The following is a 19,949-nucleotide window of genomic DNA, read 5'->3' on the forward strand; positions in this document are numbered from 1 at the left end:
TGTAAATGCGTGTGCAGCATGGCCGGTGTCTGTTAGATGTGGTTGGCTTACAGCTGCTGTGCTCCTGGTGGGCTGCTGCTCCCCACAGTCCCTGATGGAGCGTGCGAGTGAAGCAAGAGGCTGGCTGGAAAGATCCTCCAGCTTTGCTGGCCCATACTAAGCAAGTGGTGTATTGCAGGAGCCATCAGTCTTTGTTCTGGCTGTCTCCTGAGACTGCATTGGTGGTGGCTGCCAGTCATCACAAGAGTTGTTAGGATATGGCCTCTTGTCCACAAACCATGCACAAGAGACCACAGGGTTGTGTAAAGTCCTTTAGCTCACCTTTGCTTAGCTTCTGGACCACCAGAGGTTTCAGCCTGACCAGAGTCTCCTTGGAGAGAATGCAATACCTTAGTCCTGTTGTGAAGCTCCTCTTTCTTTATATCTGATGCAACTTGCTGGGTTGCCCTGCAGGAAGGAGCACTGGAAGCTGCTTGGTAACCTGAAGACCACAGTGGAAGGCTTGGTATCCACTAGCAACCCGAACGTCTGGTCCAAGTATGGCGGTTTGGAGCGGCTCTGCAGAGACATGCACAGCATCCTCTACCACGGGCTAATCCACGACAAGGTAGGGCTCTGTCCTGCCAGCACCCCTGTCTGTGTAGCAGCTTTGGTCCCTGCCACCAGCAGCTGGGACGGTCCTGCCTGCTGTGTCTTGCTTCAGCGCTGGTAGCACTGAGTGGGTACAATGCTTGTAGCAGCTTGGGAAATGATCGAAGCAGGGACTGAGCTTGCCTGGTGAGCGCTGTAGTTGTCAGAGAGACCTGGGTGTGTGTTCTTTCTGTCTCATCCCCCTTTGACATAGTTTTGACTTGTCATACTTTGACAAGTACCTGTGCCCCCTGTGCTGAGGCCAGGCCCTCTCTCCTCTCTTCCTGCTACAGCCACGCGATGAAGCTGCATTTGCAGTGAGTCAGCCCCGTATCGTGTGCGCTTGGACAACTCCCCAGTGAGGTCTGGCAAGAGAAACCTCGCATCTTTACTGTTTCTGGTTAGCTGTGTCAATAACGGGAGCTGGCAGCTGAATCCGCACTCTGCGTGAATGGGATCTCTCTTTCCAGGCTTTTTTCTTTCATTGCAATTGCTCACCCAGCCATTCCCTCCTCTGTGGCTGCCTGGGAGAATTTCTCTTTCCCAGTTGTGTGCTGAGGCCTGAAGCTTGCAATTACCACCATAATTAATTTACAGTGGAAAGTTGAAGCAAGACTGCAGGGGCATGCCCGGGGACAGGCTTCCCATCGAGGCTCTGCCACCCAGAGAGCCACGTAGAGAGTGATGCAGAGGAGCCCCAGGCAGCTGCATGGGCCAGCTGGGTCCAGGAGCAGGAAAACCGCACCTATGCAATGCTGCACCCAGCTAATAAACCTCCAGGAAGACCCAGGCTGGCAAGTCATCACAGGGTGCTTTGCTCCCTGGCTTTATTAGGTTTGCAGTCAGCGCTCGTTATGGTGCTGCTCCCTTCCAAGTGGTGCGGATTGCAGGCCGCCTTTGGGAGATCTGCAGAGTGAGAAGGTGAGGAGTGCGGTGCTCCCTTCTGATAGACGTGCTATTAATAGGCTTCAGGAAGTGAGACTGAAGTGGCTTACACTTGTCTGTCTATTGGTGACAGCTCATGTCAGACCTGCAAAGCAGGACAGCGTGTTGCCTTCCTTGATGCTGTTACTATGGGCAAAAGTAGCTCTTTTACTTAGAAACGTCTGCCCTGCTTGGGCACGTGTGACACCAATCACACTATAAGAGCTGCAAAGCGGATGCTGTAAAAATACAGGTTCCTAACAGCAGTTTTCTCACAGTTGTTCCAGGGAAACACTTCCTTTTATTTATTTATTTTCTTAACGACTTTTTTCCTACAACTAGGAATAAAAAAAAAAAGTGAAAAATTCCATATGTTCCTGTTCAGAAAACTAGGGTAAGAGGTTTTTGAACTTCAGAGTGAATTTTGTTTGTCCAGAAAACCCCAATTGCATCTACAGGACTAAAATTGCCATGTTAGTTCTCTAGCCCAAACCAACCCCCCAAACAAATAAACCACAAAACAGAACCCATTCCTCTGACGCTTGTGAAAGAGGAAACAGAGAGGGAGGAAACAAAAAATAATAAGCATTTTGGTGAAGAGAGACGTTTAGGGGCTGTGTTTACAACCAGTAGAGTAGTGAGATAAACAGCAATTCTGCTGCAGTTCCTCTAATGGGAATAACTGAGAGAAAAACAACTTATTCTCTGAGTACAGCTGAGGCAAAGACAGGAAAGACAGCAGCAGCAGAGAGCTGATGTCTTTGCTGGGGTCAGCCACGCTGGTGTCCTCAGTGGTGGCAGGCATCAAAGACAACAATGGCTGCTACTTCTGGTAGAATGTGTTTCTCCTTGTGTGCCTTTGCTGGGGTCTGACTCTGCGGTGCCGAGGTGTCAGGACTCCCCTCCTTGAACTTGGCAGACCTGCTGTTGGCCTTTAGGATCTTTATTGCTTTGCAGGAGGGATGTGACCCCTTCGATGCCATGTCCCATCCCTGTCCTCAGTCCTCTCCTGTCTCCACAATATGATGGACTGGGATCTTACCTGCTGGGAGAGAAGCTGGGGGGAATGTGTTGTCTTGTCACGTGGGGCTGACCACAACTGGGAAGTCACTGTAGGAGGAGCAGTGGACAACTTATCTGCATCAAGCCAGTGTTTTTTGACTTGATCACTCCACTGTAAAGCAGTGCTGCTCCTCTGTCATCTATTTTCTGGCCCATCTTGCCAGGTTTAGGGGCTGTCCTCTGATGGTAGCGTGGTGCTGATGAGGAGTGTTTTCATTTAACTGGGACGTGGTGGTCTCTAACCGTGCCTGTCCCGGGCAGGTGTGCTGCAGACAGAAGGATTACTGGCAGTTCGTGAAGGACATTCGCTGGCTGAGTCCCGGCTCTGCTCATCACCTGGAGAAGGTGGGTTCTGGGGTGGCCTTGTGTGCCCACAAGGGAGGGGAGAGGGCTGTGAGCCTCACCACTGGGATAGCAGCACCATGGCTGTTGGCCTGCCATGAGTGTAGCAGCTCCATGGCTTGTGGAGACTGAAGCAGCGTGTGTTTGTGTACAAGCCACGTCCTGGGAACTCGGCATGGCTTGGGCTGAGACAATCGACTGCTTATTTCTCCCAGGCCAGTCTCCAGCTCGGCTGGGCTGGGTGCAGCAGGCATCACCAAGGGAACCGGCACAAGCGGCACTTGTGTGTGTGCAGGGGGGGTTCACGCCTCCATGCAAATCTCTAAAGGTCTGGGCTGTCCCATTTCTGGGTTGTGCCTTGACCATGCATTTGATTCTCCTGTTCCTGGCTTGTGCTGACCGCTGGTGCATGGAGATGCTCTAGGCTGCCCCGTGCCGATGTCCATGGCCCCCACTGCGGCTGGGAACAAAGGACTGAGCACTGGTGGTCCCTGTGTCCACCCTGCTGCTGGGGGTACACAAAGTGTGACTTCAAGCTGAGGTGTTTCGCTTTCCAAGCTAATGTTTCAGCAAGAACCTGCCCATCGTGGATTTGGGAGCTTGGGGTCCCTCCAGGTCAGGGGTGAGGCACACGAGTGGGAGAGCATGCAGGAGAAATTCATAATGCTGATGGCTGTCAGAGGACTTTGGTCACTGACTGACCTTTGAAGCACTGTTCACCCCCAGGGCTTTTGCCTCGCTGGTGGCTGGGGAGCTGCTGGGGCATGTCCTTCCCTCTGACAGTGACTGGTGTTGGAAAACTGCTGTTACTGGGGTGGGGAAACCAAAGCTGTGTGGTGGAACAACCCCAGCTCCCCAGCTTGCCTCTGCGTGCCTTAACCTGTGATTGGTGTCTCTTTCCAGTTCATCAGCCTGCTGGAGAGCGGCCAGCCTGACCCAGAGGGCCTGGGGGACCAGGCCATCGCACAGCTGTGGCTGCAGCACAGCCTGCAGTGCCACTGCCTCTCGGCACAGCTGAGACCGCTCCTGGGCAACCGGCAGTACATCAGGAAATTCTACACAGGTAAAGAGAAGCAGGCCTTTTCCTTCTTCCTATGAAAACATCTAGATGGTGGCGTTTCAAAGCTACATGGTAGTGAGGAGGGGCAGCAGAAAAGGTGGTTTGCGTGTGAGCAGACAGTCGTGTCAAACCACATGGGTGAGAGGGACCCCCCCAAGCAGCAGTTTTCTCTCCCCAGACACTGCCTTCCTGCTCAGTGACGCCCACGTCACGGCCATGCTGCAGTGCCTGGAGGCTGTCGAGCAGAACAACCCCAGGCTTCTGGCTCAGATCGACACCTCCATGGTGAGTTGTCTGGGATTTTCCATCTGGCTCTCTCCAGATGCCGGCTGACTGTGGCTGCTTGTGCGACATCTCATTCAGGGCACACAGAGCCCTTGGACAAGGGGCTGGACTTGGAAGCAGCAAAAAGAGCTACTCCAGGAGGGGAGGAGAGCCGTGAACTGGTCTCTGCACTGCCTGCGCAAACCCGGCAGGGGTTGGGGTGGGGCAGGTGGCTGTGTGGAGCCTGGAGAGAGGCACCCCACTTCTGGCTGGCATCAGGGATCTGAATATGAGAACCAGTTCTTTTTAAGGGACACCTCTGAAGCTGTCTCCAACAGTCCCAGGCTTCAGGGCCAGCAAGCAGAGCTGCCCTGTCACAAGGGACAGGCACCCTGGGAGGGGCTGGGCAGCACCCCAGGACACCTGGGTGCTCAGTCGCACTGGTGATGCCAGTGACCCCGCCTGAACAGCCCCCCACCAGCTGCCTCCTCCCCAGAGCAGGGAAACAGCGTCCGCTTTCTTTGCACAGAGCTCCCCAGCAGAAGGCAATTAATGAGGCTTCGTTAAATGGGGGCTGTGTTCTTTCAGCTGGCTGGCACGTCACTGCCATCCCTGTGCGTGTCAGATCCTTCTGCTGGGACAAGAGAGGCGTGTGACCACGACGCTGAAGGACACGAGAGCCATCTGCCTGGGGCGCTGGGCCGCCTGGATCGTTTTGCTGAGACCGTGGTAATTTCTCATGTAGCTGTGAACAACACACCGCTTCCCTTCTGCGCTGCCGCGTTTTTCCCTCCCCATCCTCCTGCCCCCAGCACTGCTGCATCCTTTGCTGGTTGGTGACCAGGCGCTCGCAGGTTGATTCCATTCCATTGCTGCTTCCTTGACGTGTAGCCCCGTAAATGCGGAATTATTGATGATGCCACCTCTCTTCAGCTTACCAGGAGGAGTGACGGTCCGCCTCCGGTGACCAAGAGTCAGAGCCTGACTGCCCTCCCTGCTTCCCCGTATACCCCTGCTGCAGGCTGCACGCAGCAGCGCTGCTTTGGGTCCTTCTCCAGCCTCCACCATCCAGCCTCCTGTGGCCTCTCAGGTAACAGGGGTGGGCTGGGAAGCTCAGGTTAGATCCGTAAAGACTTTGCCTTTTTTTTCTGCCCTTGGATTCATTATGCTGGATGGGTGTGAGGAGATCTCTGCCCTTGCTGGGAGGGAGATCCCCAGCCTTTGCCCATGGTGGGTGGGTGTGCCAGCATGAAACCACAAGCTTATTGTGCAGAGTGTTTTGCTTGTGCCAGGGTATGGGACATTCTGCTCCTGCCTCTGTCCAGACAGGAGACCAGCGAGCTCCTTTGTCAGCTCCAGTGCCAGCCAGCCCCAGGACCACAGCCCGTCCACCCGGTCATCCTCCTTCAGTGAGGGCAGGTCCCCTCTGGAGCAGTCCGGCTCTATCAACCGCTTCCACCTTCCCTCACCCAAAGACCCCTTCTCTCCGGCCAGCGAGATGAGCTCCAGCACCACCAGCCAGAGTGAGGACACTTGGACAGGGAGTCAGGATGATCCACAGAGCGATGCCAACGACGGGCCAGAGTATCTGGCCATCGGGAACTTGGGGCGCCGGGGCCGGGCGTGCAGCAGTGCCAGCACCATCAGCACCAAGAGCAGTAGCTCCAAACTCTTCTCCTCCAGTAGCTCCCAGAAGCTGGACTCGGTCTCATCCCTGGGAGAGCAGGGGGCAAGCGGAGGAGGAAGCAGGGGCCTCAGTCTGTTGCGCCGGTCCAGCTTCTCAGAGGGACAGTCATCAGCTCCACAGGGCATCCTCAAAAAGAGCCATGTGCGCTCGCACTCCGACACCAACGTGGCTTCGGGAAAGTTGCATGGTAATGGGGCAGATTTTCTGGGATGGTTTTAGGGTGTGGGAGTCCCTGGTACCAGGAGGCTGATGCTGGCCGCTCCATGGACTGGGTTGGTGTGAGGAACAGTGGGCGAGCAGGTGGGAAATGTGGTCTTTGCCCTTAGTTTTCCTGCTCCACGCTGAAGTGATGGGCTGACATCTTGCTTCCCAGAACTCCCTGGGCCAGTCTGTTATTGGTATTGGCAACTTTTACCAAAAACTTTGAAAATGGCAGTGATGCCATAGCATTAGCTGTCCTGCTTCCCTGCTGGTCTTGCCCAGCTGGGCCATGGGGCCATGGCAGGGCACTGGATGGGGGTTTATCTTTCTGGCAGGAGTCATCCTACCAGTAACCTGCTGGGTCCTCCTGTGCTCTTGAATGGGTGAATGCATGGTGGGGAGGAGTGGGATGTGAGGGGACGACCAGTCTGTGGGGGAGTCTGCCCTACCATTGCTGCCTTCGTGGCAGAAGTGGAGGTCCTTGCTGAGTGGTAACCAGTCTGTCTGTTTTCTCTCCCTTAACGCTGCTCTTCCTACTCCTCTGTCTGCCCAGGAGGCCTCAGGGATATCACCATTATAATAGAAGATCCAGTGGCAGGTTTGGGAGCCAGTGTAACAGCCCTTCATTAGTGATCATTGCATCAAGTTCAGGATTTCCATCAACCCATTAGTGTCCATTTAAAACCCAAAAATATTTCTTTCTTCCCTGTGTCCCAGCTGGTGCTTTGGAGGATGGTCAGGTTTATGCATGCAACCTGACTGAAGATCCCAGCTCGTTTTTTGGGAGCAGCAGACCAGACCTAGAAGGGTGCCCAGCTCCCCTGCATGGCATTAGGGAGCACTGGCCACCCAGTCCCTGAGCTGCATCCCCTGCCCTCCCCTCCACTCCACTGCCTTGGGAGCCAGAAGTTGTTTCATCCTTCAGCTAGCAAATAAGGGCTGTCAGCTAGGCAGGCGTGGGCTTGAATGTCTTATTTTTCTTTTCTTTTAGTGAATCTGCAGCACAGGGAGGTTTGATGTTGGCTGAGTTCAGCTATGTCCCAACCAGCCATGCTGGTACCCACAGCCAGGAATCCTGGATGCTCTTCTGTTGGCTTGGGGCAGGTTTCCGCACAAGCAGAAGGTGCTGCCATCTCTCTGCCCCACAGGCAGAAAGAGTTGGCAGCTCAAAAAAAGTGATTGTTTTCTTCTGCAACTGCTCAACAGCAGCAGCACTGGGTTTGTCGTGCTCACATCTGGATGCTGAGGGCTCTGTGGCTGGGAGGGCTCCTTCCTGGGGGTGGTGGGCACCCAGGACTGGTGATCACGAGGTTGTTTCTGTGCTGGTTTTCAGCAGGCTTGAGGTGGCTGCAGGAGACCCTTCCAGGTTGCAGCGATTAGCTGTTAGAGCTAATCCCATTCCAATGGGTCTCCTTTGTCACCCAGCCTGTGGGGTGGGTTGATCTCAAGCCCCATCCTGGTAGCTACCGCTTCCTGGTCTTGGCAGGGAGATGCTGATGTTGGTGAGCTTGGAAGCCTCCAGCCACGTCAGGGCTATGGCATGAAGCTGGGAGCGAAGAGGAGTAGGAGGTGCAGAGGATGGGGTTGCCCTTCTGTTGTGCTCGGTTTGTGGGGATGTCAGCCAGCCCCTGCCCCATGTCCACACCCATATGCTCTTGTCCCGCTCCAGTCAGGGTATTTTCAGTCTCCTTCAGCAGTCCTCCGGTCACCCAGCCGCTCCTTCCGGGGCCATGGCTTTCTGAAGAGCACCAGCTGGTGTTCCTCTGTTCCAGCTCCTGGCAGTCCCCACCGGCTCAGCCCAGCGGGGACTCGCACCACGGTGTGTGTGTGGGGCAGGGCCCTGCTCACGGCCGGTGTAGGTCACCTTGAGCACTGCAGCCCAGACACCTGAGTTGTGTGCAGGGAACCCTGGCTTCTCATTGAGCATGTCCTTCAGATGCCTCCTTCCGCTGTTGTCCAGGCTGCTTTGCAGGACTGGGAGGCCCACAGATCCCTTGGCTGTTCAGGTTTCCCCTTGCCTCCTAACTCTTCCCTGGGGGTTAACTATTTCCTCGGAGATGCTCCAGCAGGAAGAAGGGGACTGGCAGAGGTGCTTTCTGGAGGCTGTTATGTCCCCCTGCTCTGCTAGTGGTAAAGAGAGGAAGGCTGAGGACTTGACTGCTCTGTGGCTCTTGTGAGCTTCAATCCTTTCCCCTTCTCCTCTCCTGCCTGAAATGCCCATCTGGTTTTGTCCCCTCCCGGGCTTGCCCTCAGCTGTGGCTCGGAGCAGGAAGGATGTCCCTCCTTGCTTCCCATCCATTTGTGCCTGCCCATGCGATGCTGAGCCCCTCTCATTTCATCCTGCTCAATGGCTGGGCACCTCTGTGATACTGATGTGTGCCTGGTGTCGTCTTCCCTTCCAGAGTCCCACGCTGATCCAGGCGGAGGGAGGGGGCCAGTCTCTGCTTCCACCCAGAGCAGTGAACTGAGTACATCCAGCTCCCTCTACATGGAGTACGGTGAGTGCAGCCAGCGTCAGCGGGGATGCTCGCTCCCGGTCAGGCTCCTCTGTCAGCTCCAGTGGCCTTGTCTCCTGGCACCTGCTTGCCAGATGCCGGTTGGGCACTGACAGGGCTCATTTGCAGGGGGATAGCAGCAGGTCCCTCCCTTATCTTTGTCTCTTCTTTTCTAGACTCTGGCCAGTACCTGAGCTCAGGGGAAGGGATGTTCCGAAGACCCTCAGAAGGGCAGTCCCTCATCAGCTACCTCTCTGAGCAGGATTTTGGCAGCTGTGCAGACCTGGAGAAGGTGAGGAAGGCAGCAGAAGCCTGGGTGCATTGGGGAACATAACTTACTGCAGGTCCAGTGATACTTCCCTCTGTGGGGAAGATAATCCCGTAGTGTTTCCTGCTATAGAGCTGTGCACAGAACTTCGAGGTTTTGTTCCCCAGTGGTGTCTGGCAGCCCGGATCTGCCCAGGCAGCATGTGCACAGCAGCTTTGCAACCCATCAGGGCTCCTTAGGGACACGTGCTGACTCCCCAGAGTGGATGTGTTGCACATCCTCTTCATAGGATGCCCCTTGTGTTTAGTGAGTAGTAAGATCTTTCCTGTCACAGGTGGGAAACATGATTTTACCAAGTCTTCCTAGTTTCTCCATGGTACAGCTTTGAATGCTTTTGCTCTTGCCTTGCAGGAGAATGCCCACTTCAGCATTTCGGAGTCCCTGATCGCTGCCATTGAGCTGATGAAATGCAACATGATGAGCCGGCAGTTGGAGGAAGAGGAGGAAGACAGCGACAAGGAGATCCAGGAGCTTAAACAAAAGATTCGCATTCGGCGCCAGCAGATCCGCACCAGGCACATGTTCCCTACCTGCCAGGAGATGGGCTCAGACAGTGGGTGATGTCTTTTGGGCTTATCAGCTAGTGGGATGTGGGTTTTCTGTTCGTTGCTTGTCCTTAAAGTGTCCTGCCTTCCTGCCTGTTTGTGGGAAATAATCCAGTTGCTACTAAGGTGTTGCAGAGATATGTGAAACTGTGCTGCTATTGAAGACCATAACAGGACTGATACTGTACATTGATGACACTTGTGTGCTGCTCACGCTGACTTCTGGAATGTAATTTTGATTTGAACCCATAGTGTTTTCCATCGTCAACCTTCATCCCTCCCTGCCTGGCCATACCTGACTATCAACATCTCCCTTAGCTGTCAGTGACCCTTCAGATGCTTCCATTGATGGCCTGTCTGTGTTGCATTTCTCCCAGGTCTTATGGCAACAGACAGTGGGTCCCAGTTCAGCTCCCACGGCTCCATGCGGCTATCTGACTCTGGCTCTGCGGAGGATGTGGAGGAGTACGAGATCCGAGGTAGGAAGGAATGGCTGTGCTGGGAGACACACTTCTCCTTGGTGTGGTTGTGTTGAGGTCAGTCCAAAAAATCCCTCTGGCCTTCAAGGTGGCTTTTGCCAAACAAATTGCTGAATTCTGAGCATGAGCAGAGCAAAGTTTCCCTCATGTGGTGGCATGGCTTTTCTTTGAGATCTTCTGTAACCCTCCAGCATTCAGTGCTTCTGGCTGGTGTAGGTGGTTTCCATTTCATTGCCAGATCCACACAGTGGCTGCCACAGCTGGAGAGAAATCGGAGAGCTGCCATCCTGCTCTCCTCCTCCCCAGGCAGGAGGACCCGCAGCTCTGACCACTCTCTTGGGTGGCAGTGGTGGGCGCTGGTCATATCCTGACCAGTAATATCTGTAGTCTCTGCTCCTGGCAGCTTGGGTGGCTGAGCTTATTGCCCACAGGAGACCTGTCTGGGTCCCTGGGTGTCCCTTCAGAGCCTTTTCATTCTCCCGGATGAATGACTTATTCTCAGCAGTACCTCCATCTCACTGACTTTAAAAAGATGATGGAGCAGTCCAGTGTCCAGCTATAAACGTCGTGTCTCTTGACTGTTGACAGCAAAGCCTTTATTTCAACCCCTGAGGGCTAGATTTTGGACTCAGTTTTGAAGCCCACGGAGTGGTGTGTGAATTCAGTTCTGGGCTTCTCTCATGCGAGTGCTGCTCTTGTATGATGCCCTTTCTCTTTGGCCTGGCCAAAGCACTGAAGTCAACTGTTTTGTCATCACCGTGTTATACAGATGGTAACGATGGATCTAACCTGATTCAAATGTCCAAGAACGGCCTCTCAGTGTCAATGGCTTCCTTGTTCTCAGGTAGTACCCCGCAGTGCTGCCCTGCGGCACGCGTGCGTGTGTGTGTGCAAGGTGTGTGTGTCTGTGCACGTGCACACGTCTCAGAAATCTGCCTGATTTGGGAACCATAGACATTATCATCCAGACATCAGCAAGAAAAGCCATGGCAGGATGATACATCAGGATGGAGCGGAGAGGAGGTGGAGGAGCTCTGCCGTGGGCTCCATCCCCTGGGGTGTTTTGCCGTGCAGTATTTTGGAGATACCAAATGTGCCTGCTGTGGTGAAGACCTGTCTTGCCTGGGGTAGGCCTTGGTGGGGCGATGGCACAGCTTTGTGGCTCTGTAGCTGCTGAAAGCTGAGCCTGGGCTGGATGAGAGCAGAATTTGCTACAGTGTGGGACCAGGTCTGTGTCCCAGGAGTTTTGGGGAGTGTTATCCTGCTTCACTTGTCAGAGCTGGCATGCCATAGCTCTGATCTGAACCATGGCCAACACTTCCCATCCTGCTCAGACTTGACTTGGAGAAGGAAAGAAGTCCTGGAGGGAGAAGTAGTGAAAGTAGACAGTGCACAGTTTGTTTGCCCTGGAGGCCCAAGGCACCGGGATCATGGGCAGCTAGGTCTTGCTTAGCGTTTTTATTTTTTACAGTACTTCTAGATAATCCTTCTGGTCTGCTGGTGGGATTTAAATAACCCTCCTGTGATCCCTGTTTGCATTATCAAGGGAAGAGCCTACACGGACTGCTGCTGATCCCTCCCGGCAGGCGTTCAGCACCAGCACGTTGCTCCTGCCAGTGCTGCTGGTGCTCAGAGCTTCCCCGTCGGCCCCACTGTGTCCTGTGTGTACAGCCCAGGGGTTTAATCCAGGGGGGCTCCTCCTGGCCTGAAGCTGGTATATGGGGCCTGGTGTGACATCCTTGGGTTTGGGGGCTCTTCAGGAGCCTCCTGGGGACTATCCTACCTGGTGAAAGCATTGGCAGTGGAGGCATTTTGGGCAGCTAACTGGGGGCTTTTGGGAAGTGTCTGCAGTTTAGATTAGATATCAGGATAAAATTCTTCATGTAGAGGTTGATGAGCCACTGGGACAGGTTGCCCAGAGAAGCTGTGGATGCCCCATCCCTGGATGTCTTCAAGGCCAGGCTGGATGAGGCTTTGAGCAACCTGGTCTAGTGGAAGGTGTCCCTGCCCATGGCAGGGGGTTTGGAACTAGATGGTCTTTAAGGTTCCTTCCAACTCAAACCATTCTATGATTCTGTGATTAAGGTTGGGGAGGGAGTGGTGGCTGGATCGCAGTGCTAGCCCCCACAGGAGCCTATGGTCAGATCTGGCGCTCTCTGCCATCCCTGAGATGGGATCCCAGTGCCTGGGCGTGCCTGCTCTGCCTCCCTGTAATGCTTGACCCGTCCTGTGCTGCGTGTGCCCCACTGTTTGCTCATGTTCGTCCTAGTCTAGGACCATGCAGGGTCTTCCCGCACTGAGCCAAAGGCACCAGCGCATGGTAGGTATGTCTGGCTGGTACCCTACATGGTTGGGAGTCTGTGTTTGCCTGAATTCCCTGTTTTCTGCAGCTAGAAGTCTGTTTGTATGATGAAAGTATGCAGATTCCTTAGCATTAGAATACTTCCCTGTGCCTGTTTCTAGCCACGGATGTCAAACAAGGAGAGTCCATGCTGATCTCCACTGGCATGAGTCTGTAAATTTATGAGTGAGAGTGGGACTTGCTCCCCTTCCTGCCAGGGCAGCCCCACTCTGATGGCTGGGGGAGTGGCTCTCTGCTCAGCTGGGCTGCAATCCCCAGGACCTGAGTGTGCGGTTGGTGCCTGGCCAGGATTCAGATGGACTCTCTTTGGGTGTGCGTAGCCAACTTGCTCGGGGTGGAGGAGCAGGGAGCTCGAGCCGTGCCTCCCTTAGCCAGGACCTGGGCCACCGGGTCAGGAGGAGCTGCGAGCATGTTTTGGGGTAGTGTAGTTGCTGCAGACGCTGTTTCTAGAGCTCCCCAGAGGTATAAAAAAGACCTGCTGGGCTGAAGGTTGTGGCGTTGGCCTCTCTTCTGTCCTGACCTGAACTACTTTCCCCCCATGTACCTGCCTTCCCTTTCTGGGACCCTGTATCGAAGCAGCATTTCTACCTGCTTCTGCCAACCTTGTACTGCGGGAAGTCTCCCATCCCAGGGGCCTTCTGCCATTGAGATGAATACCCTGTAGGGATTTAATGTCAAAAGCTGCCAGAGTGAAAGGAAGAGATTAGTGATGAATGTACCGCTGGGTACCGCTTGGTACCAACAGGTTGTTGGGGAGCTGAAGGAGGGAGCAGGAGCCCGGTGTCCTGCACCTTACCTTGGACCCCTCCCTCCTGGAGAGATGGGTCTGTGGGCTCTGCAGAGGGCTGGCCCCCGTGGCTGCTGGCCCACTCTCTGCACGGGTGCTGACATGTCTTGGGGTGCTGGGCTTAGCCTGCCAGCCTCTGTGGTCGCTGTGAAGCTGTGGCACGGCCCCCCTCTGACCTTACACGTTGTGGTCAAGTGGAGAGGAAGGCTCTGCATCCCATTGCTAATCCCTTGCAGCATCTGTACTATGTGTAGAGAGCTACTAAACCTTTCTAACTTTCTGTCCAGCCCTCCTAGCTCCTGTGTGCGTACTGTTTCAGGCCATGTCACCACTAGGACTTGCTCTGTGACCTGTACCTGCAGCCACTTGTCTTCCCCAAACCCCAGGCTCACCATTTTCACAGCATCCCACCGTGTCCTTCCCTTGTAACTCCGACAGCCGACTGATTAGACTGCACCTCTCCTTGCTGCTCAGTGCCCTTGGTAGAAGTTGATGCTGTAGTTCACATGCTTTTGAACAGCTTGATGAGTTTTACAGTGAAGCTTTGGTTTGAAATGAGTGTGTGTCCCTGCCCTGCCCCATCTGCTCCACCTTGTCTGTTTGTGATTCAGATGCAGACATCAAGAAGAACCCAGACTCCAGCAGGAAGTCCTTTGTCTCCTCGGAGTGCATGTACGTCTTCGACTTGTGGCGAGATATCTTGGTACCAAGTTCCCCTTCCTGCAACAACTCTGCTCCTCCACGTCCACCGGCTGCTGTTTTGCATGGGAGTGGACATCACTCCAGCTGGGTCCCAGTCTTAAATTTGGGAAGCAGCACCTGGGATGATCAGAATCACTCACATGTTACATGAGCATGAGGTAGATACGATGTGAATTGGTGTCAGGAGAGATCTCCGTACCTCCCAGTAGGTAAGAGGCTGGGGAGAGGACCTGGCACATCTTGGAGCGCCTGGACTGGCTGCTGGCTCTGAGCTTCCCCTGCCTCCTCCTCAGCTGGGACGGCCTGTTAGACTAAGTGGTGCTGCTGCCTTCTCTCCACCCCTCGCTGCTGTGCTGTGGCCCAGACGTGGAACTGCTGGTACACGGTGATGCTCAAACTCTGTGCAGTGCAGCAGTAGCTTGAAGTGCTCAGTCCTTCCCCAGTACTGCCCTGGGGTGGAGAGGTGGGGGCTGTGGGGGGAGTGAATCACAACCTGTTTTAAGCAGAGCTGCTGTGTTAATGCTTTGGAAGCAAAACCCCTTGGGCTGCAGGGACTCCTCTGCTCGTTGGGTGGGATACAAAGCTGTGTCTGTGCTTGGCAGCTTCTTGGGTAGGTTTGTACTGGTAGAGCAGTTACTTGTGGCTCATACAGACACCAGCTCTCACTTTGCAGCTTCCCCTGCAAACAGGCACAGGTTTTGCTGAGTGAGGTGTTTTGCTTGTGTCTCTAAACAGTTATTGTCATGCCATGAGCCAGCTTTGCTTGGGGCAGCTGCAAAGACAGAAATCAATCAGGTATATCAATGTCCATGTAGTGGTGCAGAAATAAGGTATCGGAGTTGAAGGGAGAATCTTTGGCCTGAGCTGGGACTGGCATCAGGGGTTGTGAGGGGGCATAGCTGTGAGACCCAGTACTAACTGCTCCCTTTGCTGTCTAGATCCCACTCCTTCCTCAATTCCAACTCGGCGGAGGCTGTGGCCATGGGCTTGCTGAAGCAGTTTGAGGGCATGCAGCTCCCGGCTGCCTCTGAATTGGAGTGGCTGGTCCCTGAGCACGACGCCCCGCAGAAGGTAGGGGTGTGAGTTCCCAGTCACCAATTGCATTTGAAGTTCCCCAAACCCCAGCTTCAGCCCCCTGCCCAGGGGCTTTGCTAGTCCCGGTGATCCCTTTGTGGAGCTGGAGGAGGGGTTTTGTCTGAGCTCTGGAGGTGGGTGCAGCCAAATGGGGCTCTGCCACTGGAGCCTGCTACAGCAGAGTGCCCAGATCCCTGGGGACATCCCTACTTCAGCCTCCATTTATCTGGAGCAGCAGCTTGGTGCCTGGGCGTTTTCCAGAGGGCTGCGGTTGCAGGTTTCAAGGCAAGCCAGCCAGATGCATTGCCTTTGCGGCACTAGGCAGGGGTCTAACCCTCTTGCCTGCCTCTCCCAGCTCCTGCCCATCCCCAACTCTCTGCCCATCTCTCCTGACGACGGAGAACATGCCGACATCTACAAGCTGAGGATTCGGGTGCGCGGAAACCTGGAGTGGGCCCCACCGCGACCACAGATCATCTTCAACGTTCACCCAGCCCCAACGTAAGGACCTGTGCGGCCAAGGACTCTCCCGGGGCCTGCCCTGTCCAACCCTTTTCTATCCTCTCCCTCCCACTTGCGCGCTGGGGATTCCTTGCTCTGAGCCTGGTAAATCCATGGTGGTCACCAGTGGCAGCTGTTGCTGTGAGATGGAGCCAGTGCCTGCGGTGTGTGCACCGGGGCACAACAGGGCTTTTCCCCTTGGCTTGTTGTCCATGCTGTAGTGGCCCAGCATTTGGCCATCTCTGCCATCCAGCCCTGTGCCAGTGCCTGTCCTCTGGTGCCAGGTGCCATCAGGGCAGGACTCATGTGAGTCGTCTTCTGTCTTTGGGCAGGAGGAAGGTGGCTGTGGCCAAGCAGAATTACCGGTGTGCGGGCTGTGGCATCCGGACGGAACCTGGTGAGTGCTGGGACCCTGTAGCTGGAGAGAGGGGAAGAACTGGTGAACAAGTAGGAAGATGCAGAGTGGGTGGGTGGTGGCAGAGAGCACAAGGTCACTGGGGGAACAGTGTGCTGCCTTTGCCAGCTCTGCCTGCACGTCAGTGTACAGCACCTGCACAGGAGTCACCTTCCCCAGAAGGTCACGGGGCTGGTGGAGGCAAAGAGCAGCCAGCCTGCCCTTCAGAGGGTGTTCCAGGTGGTGGCTTTTCTAAGGCAGAGTTCTGTTGGCCTCCTAAAGCTCCCGGCAGGTCCTGCTGTGGGTATGGCTCTTTGACCAACTATCTTTCCCAAATGTGTAGGTAGGTGTGGCTGCACGGGACCAGGCTGTGGTCCCAAAAGCTTTTGCAGGCAGTAGAGGTTCTTGCAGAGGCCAGTGCTGAGCACTCTGGGGCTAGAGGAGGTTCTGGCAAGGCAGACTGCATTGCTTGTTGGAGTTGCTGAGTGATGTTGGGAGTCCAGTATGTGGTTGGGTAGCGCCAGTGCCTCGGCTGACCTCCCCATTTCCTTGGGTTTGGCCAGATTACATCAAGCGGCTACGGTACTGTGAGTACCTGGGGAAGTATTTCTGCCAGTGCTGCCATGAGAATGCCCAGATGGTCATCCCCAGCCGCATCCTGCGCAAGTGGGACTTCAGCAAGTACTACGTGAGCAACTTCTCCAAAGATCTGCTGAGCAAAATTTGGAGTGACCCACTCTTCAACGTGCAGGATATCAATCCTGCCTTGTACCGGAAAGTGAAATCTCTCAACCAAGTGTGGGTAAGACCCGTCCCATGCTTTCCTGAGTGCGGTTTGGGTGAGGTGGGTGGCTGACAATTGTAAACCGTGTTCCAGGGAAGCTGGGGAGAAGCAGATATTTCTGGTTTTGAGGCTTAAAAACCCAGCGCCGTGGGTTTCCATTCACATCTTGTTCTCCATCTCCAGTAACACAGGAATTTCAGAAGGAATTTCTGCATAGCGTCGAGCTGGGCTTTGGTTTATCTCCTGGCACACATGACAATGGTTATGCTCACTTTGCCCTGTGTGGTGTAAACACTTGGGTAGCAAAGGAGCAGCAGCTGAGTAGCAGCAGTTGTTTCGGCAGCACAGGAAACAGGGCAAACCTGCTTGGCCAAGGACTGTGCTCTGTTTACTCATTTTTGTATCCCCCCTTCCTTTCCAGCTGCTGCGAATCCAGCTTTTCCACATGAAGAACATGTTTAAGACCTGCCGTCTAGCTAAAGAGTGAGTCCCAGGCTGTGAGGTGAAGCTGTTTTGCTGTCCTGGATCTGTCCTGTGGCAATTTGCACTGAGGATCTGTGCAATGAGCAACAGTGGGAGAGGGGAGTGGAGGGAGGGGACTTAGTGGAATCTCTTTGCTCTGAGCTCTGGTTTCTCTGTCCTGCAGCCTGTTAGATGCCTTTGATGCGGTCCCTGGCCACTTGACAGAGGATTTGCACCTCTACTCACTGAGTGACCTCAGCGCCACAAAGAAGGGAGACCTGGTGCCTCGCCTGACAGAGCTCCTGAAGGCAGGCAGCCTGCATGTGGAGAAGTGCATGGTAAGGCCTCCTCACCTGCTTCCTGCACAGCTTTGCATCCCCGGGAGCACCCTCTGGAGCAGGCTTTGCTTCATTGGGAGGAGTTTGACATGCAGGGTAGCCACCAAATTATCTGATTCGATGCTAGCTGTTCCTGCCTGCTCCACAGAGCTGCTAACCAGAACATGTGGGATGTTTCTTACCCTATTTTGGCTCTCCCTCCATCCCCATCATCTTGCTGTGCTCCATGCTGGGGAAGGGCTGTTTTTTCCTCACCTTTTCTCCTTCCAGCTGTGCCAAGCCAAAGGCTTCATCTGCGAGTTCTGCCAGAATGAGGGTGACATCATCTTCCCTTTTGAGCTCAACAAGTGCAGGACATGTGAAGGTGAGATGCTGGAGAGAAACAGAGAGCGGATGGACCCCGGGGCCACCAGGGTCTGCCTCCAGTTTGAGTGGCATTTGTGCCAGCGGGAGGTAGAGCAGCAGGCAGTCGGGTTGTGACTGCGGCTAGCAAGTGTCTGGGAGTCCCGGCTTCCCTTCTGCTCTGGTTACAGGACAGGCTGCAGCCTGCACACAGCTCCCCTTCCCAGCTTGGGTGGTGGGAGCTGACCTTGTATAGCAGAGAAAGCTTTGTCTCTGCCCTTCCTGCCTGCCAGGAAATCCCCAGGCCCCTTCAGGAGTCATCCTCGATAATGCCGAGTACTGACAGCTTGGGGCCAACCTCTGAACTGTCTTGAAATGGCTCCTGACAACATAGTTTGGCAGGTGCAGTGCCAGGGAAAACTTGAGGCAGAATCACAAAATTTTAGGGAGGCACTTTGTGCAGAGCAGGAAACCTCCCGCTTGTTCTCCCAAAGGCTTTTCAAGCCAGTGCAGGGATCCTGCAGCATGACTTCCTGCTGCTTCCAGAACATTGCTGGACTCCTGCATCTGGTGCTTGTTCTGCCACAGCTTTGGTTTGAAATGTCCTCCTGGACAAGCCTGGAGCACCCCTTCCCGGGGTGTGGAGCGTCAGGCAGCCCGTGTTAGCCTCTGCCAGCTCTCAGCCAGACTCTCCCTCTTTCCCCCACAGAGTGCAAAGCCTGCTACCACAAATCCTGCTTCAAGTCTGCCCGCTGTCCCCGCTGTGCGCGGCTTCAAGCCCGCAGGGAGCTGCTGGCCAAGCAGAGCATGGAGTCCTACATCTCGGACTACGAAGACGAGATGGAGCAGCCAGAGCCGGTGGCAGCCACATGAGCACATTGCAGCAGAGGAGCAGATCGTGGGTTTATTTACATGCATGGCCTTCATCAGACTGAGCCATGCGGGCTGGAGATGAGGAGGACCATCAAGACACCTGGAGCACTGTCTCAATGTGATCTGTTTCTTTCCATGCAGTAGTGCCAGGCTGGGAAAAGGGGCATCTTCCATCATCCGGGTCTGCTCCAAGTGCTGATCGGACTCGCCTCTGCTTGGGGGAAGGCGGCTGCTCCTGCCTGTCCTGCAGCAGAACAGGGACCTTTTCTGAGCAGTTGTTGGTGCTAGACCAGACTGTGCTGCCCATCCCTGTGCCCTTCCCGGCAGGGCCTTTCGGGGAGGGCAGCACTTGCTGCTCATCAGCTGGGTACTAGGAAGCTCTGGCCACATCTGCTCCTTGAAGGTGAGAGTCAGCTCTCCGAGTCCTCCGATTCCCTGTCCTTCTGCTGGGGAGGATTGTGTGCATTGAGGCAGGGTGGGAGTTTGGGGTCGGTTGTACATGTAACAGCTTCCTTTCTCCGATCTGGCTTGGGACACTGCCAGACAGCAGTTGCTCTCGCTCCAGGATCAGAGCAGAGGAGGTAGCAGTGATGATGCCACATTTCTGCCTCGCCTCTCCGTGCCAGCTGTGCTGAGCTGCTTTCCCTGCCCTCTGCCCGCAGCCCGTGCTGCAGAGGGGCATTGCCCCCGGAGCAGCAACACAAGGAGCCAGCGCTGATGGGCTTTCAGCGGAGACAGGCCTGTGCGGCCGGAGGGTGCGGTAAGGGAGGCTGCCAACCCCGCTTCCTTCTCATGCTGCCGCTCTGTCCTCCCGGGGGGACATACCCTCTGAGGGTAACATGGGACCTCGCCCTGGCATGGCACCAGGACCTGCCTTGCGTGCAGCTGCCTTCTGCCTGAGACCCCTTGGGATGCGGGTGAAGGCTCAGCCCTCTAGCCGCATCCCCCCAGCCTCTCTCTCAGTTGGTTCTTTTAGGTTGTTTTTTGTGTTTTTAATCTGCTGGATTTGGTTTTATTTTTTTAATGCAGTTGTTTGTATTTTTAACTGTGTTTCTTCCCCCCCACCCCCCACCAAGGAGGTGCTGCTTGAAATGCCTCTTTAGGGAGCATGTGATCTGCTTGAGACTCACCAGGATAAAACTTCCAGAGCTGTCCTGCTCCTGGTTCCTCACCCCTGGAAGGGGCTGGCATTTGCCAAGTGGCCCCTTTTCCCAGAAGATCTTCTGCTTCTCCTGGGAGTAGGGTCCCTGAGCTAGGCAGAGCCTGCAGGCCTCTTGGCTGGGGTGCAGCGGGGTGGCTGGGCAGCCCGCTTG

General features: G+C 55.0%; 1 protein-coding gene across 1 annotated transcript; it reads left to right on the top strand.

Moving 5' to 3' along the window:
• The first annotated feature begins 455 nt into the window (after window positions 1-455).
• KIAA0226 (KIAA0226 ortholog) lies at window positions 456-18,636 on the top strand. The gene is made up of 21 exons (XM_010158956.1): window positions 456-607; window positions 2,878-2,961; window positions 3,862-4,021; window positions 4,197-4,303; window positions 4,871-5,011; window positions 5,216-5,372; window positions 5,608-6,156; window positions 8,573-8,668; window positions 8,842-8,957; window positions 9,345-9,546; window positions 9,916-10,017; window positions 10,787-10,861; window positions 13,778-13,838; window positions 14,807-14,939; window positions 15,298-15,443; window positions 15,776-15,840; window positions 16,401-16,639; window positions 17,043-17,104; window positions 17,268-17,421; window positions 17,692-17,785; window positions 18,473-18,636. The coding sequence occupies exons 1-21, from the start codon at window positions 569-571 to the stop codon at window positions 18,634-18,636; spliced, it is 2,946 nt and encodes a 981-aa protein (XP_010157258.1). The 5' UTR covers window positions 456-568.
• The last annotated feature ends 1,313 nt before the right edge of the window (window positions 18,637-19,949 follow it).

Source organism: Eurypyga helias, unplaced genomic scaffold (genome assembly GCF_000690775.1).
Source record: "Eurypyga helias isolate BGI_N326 unplaced genomic scaffold, ASM69077v1 scaffold29379, whole genome shotgun sequence".
Classification (NCBI taxonomy): Eukaryota; Metazoa; Chordata; class Aves; order Eurypygiformes; family Eurypygidae; genus Eurypyga; species Eurypyga helias.

Bases quoted from the DNA above. Each gene is read 5' to 3' on its own strand.
- KIAA0226 (XM_010158956.1), top strand. From the start codon at position 569: ATGCACAGCATCCTCTACCACGGGCTAATCCACGACAAG. The intron at 17,422-17,691 runs GTAAGGCCTCCT...TTCTCCTTCCAG, and splicing joins TGCATGTGGAGAAGTGCATG to CTGTGCCAAGCCAAAGGCTT. The intron at 17,786-18,472 runs GTGAGATGCTGG...TTTCCCCCACAG, and splicing joins CAAGTGCAGGACATGTGAAG to AGTGCAAAGCCTGCTACCAC.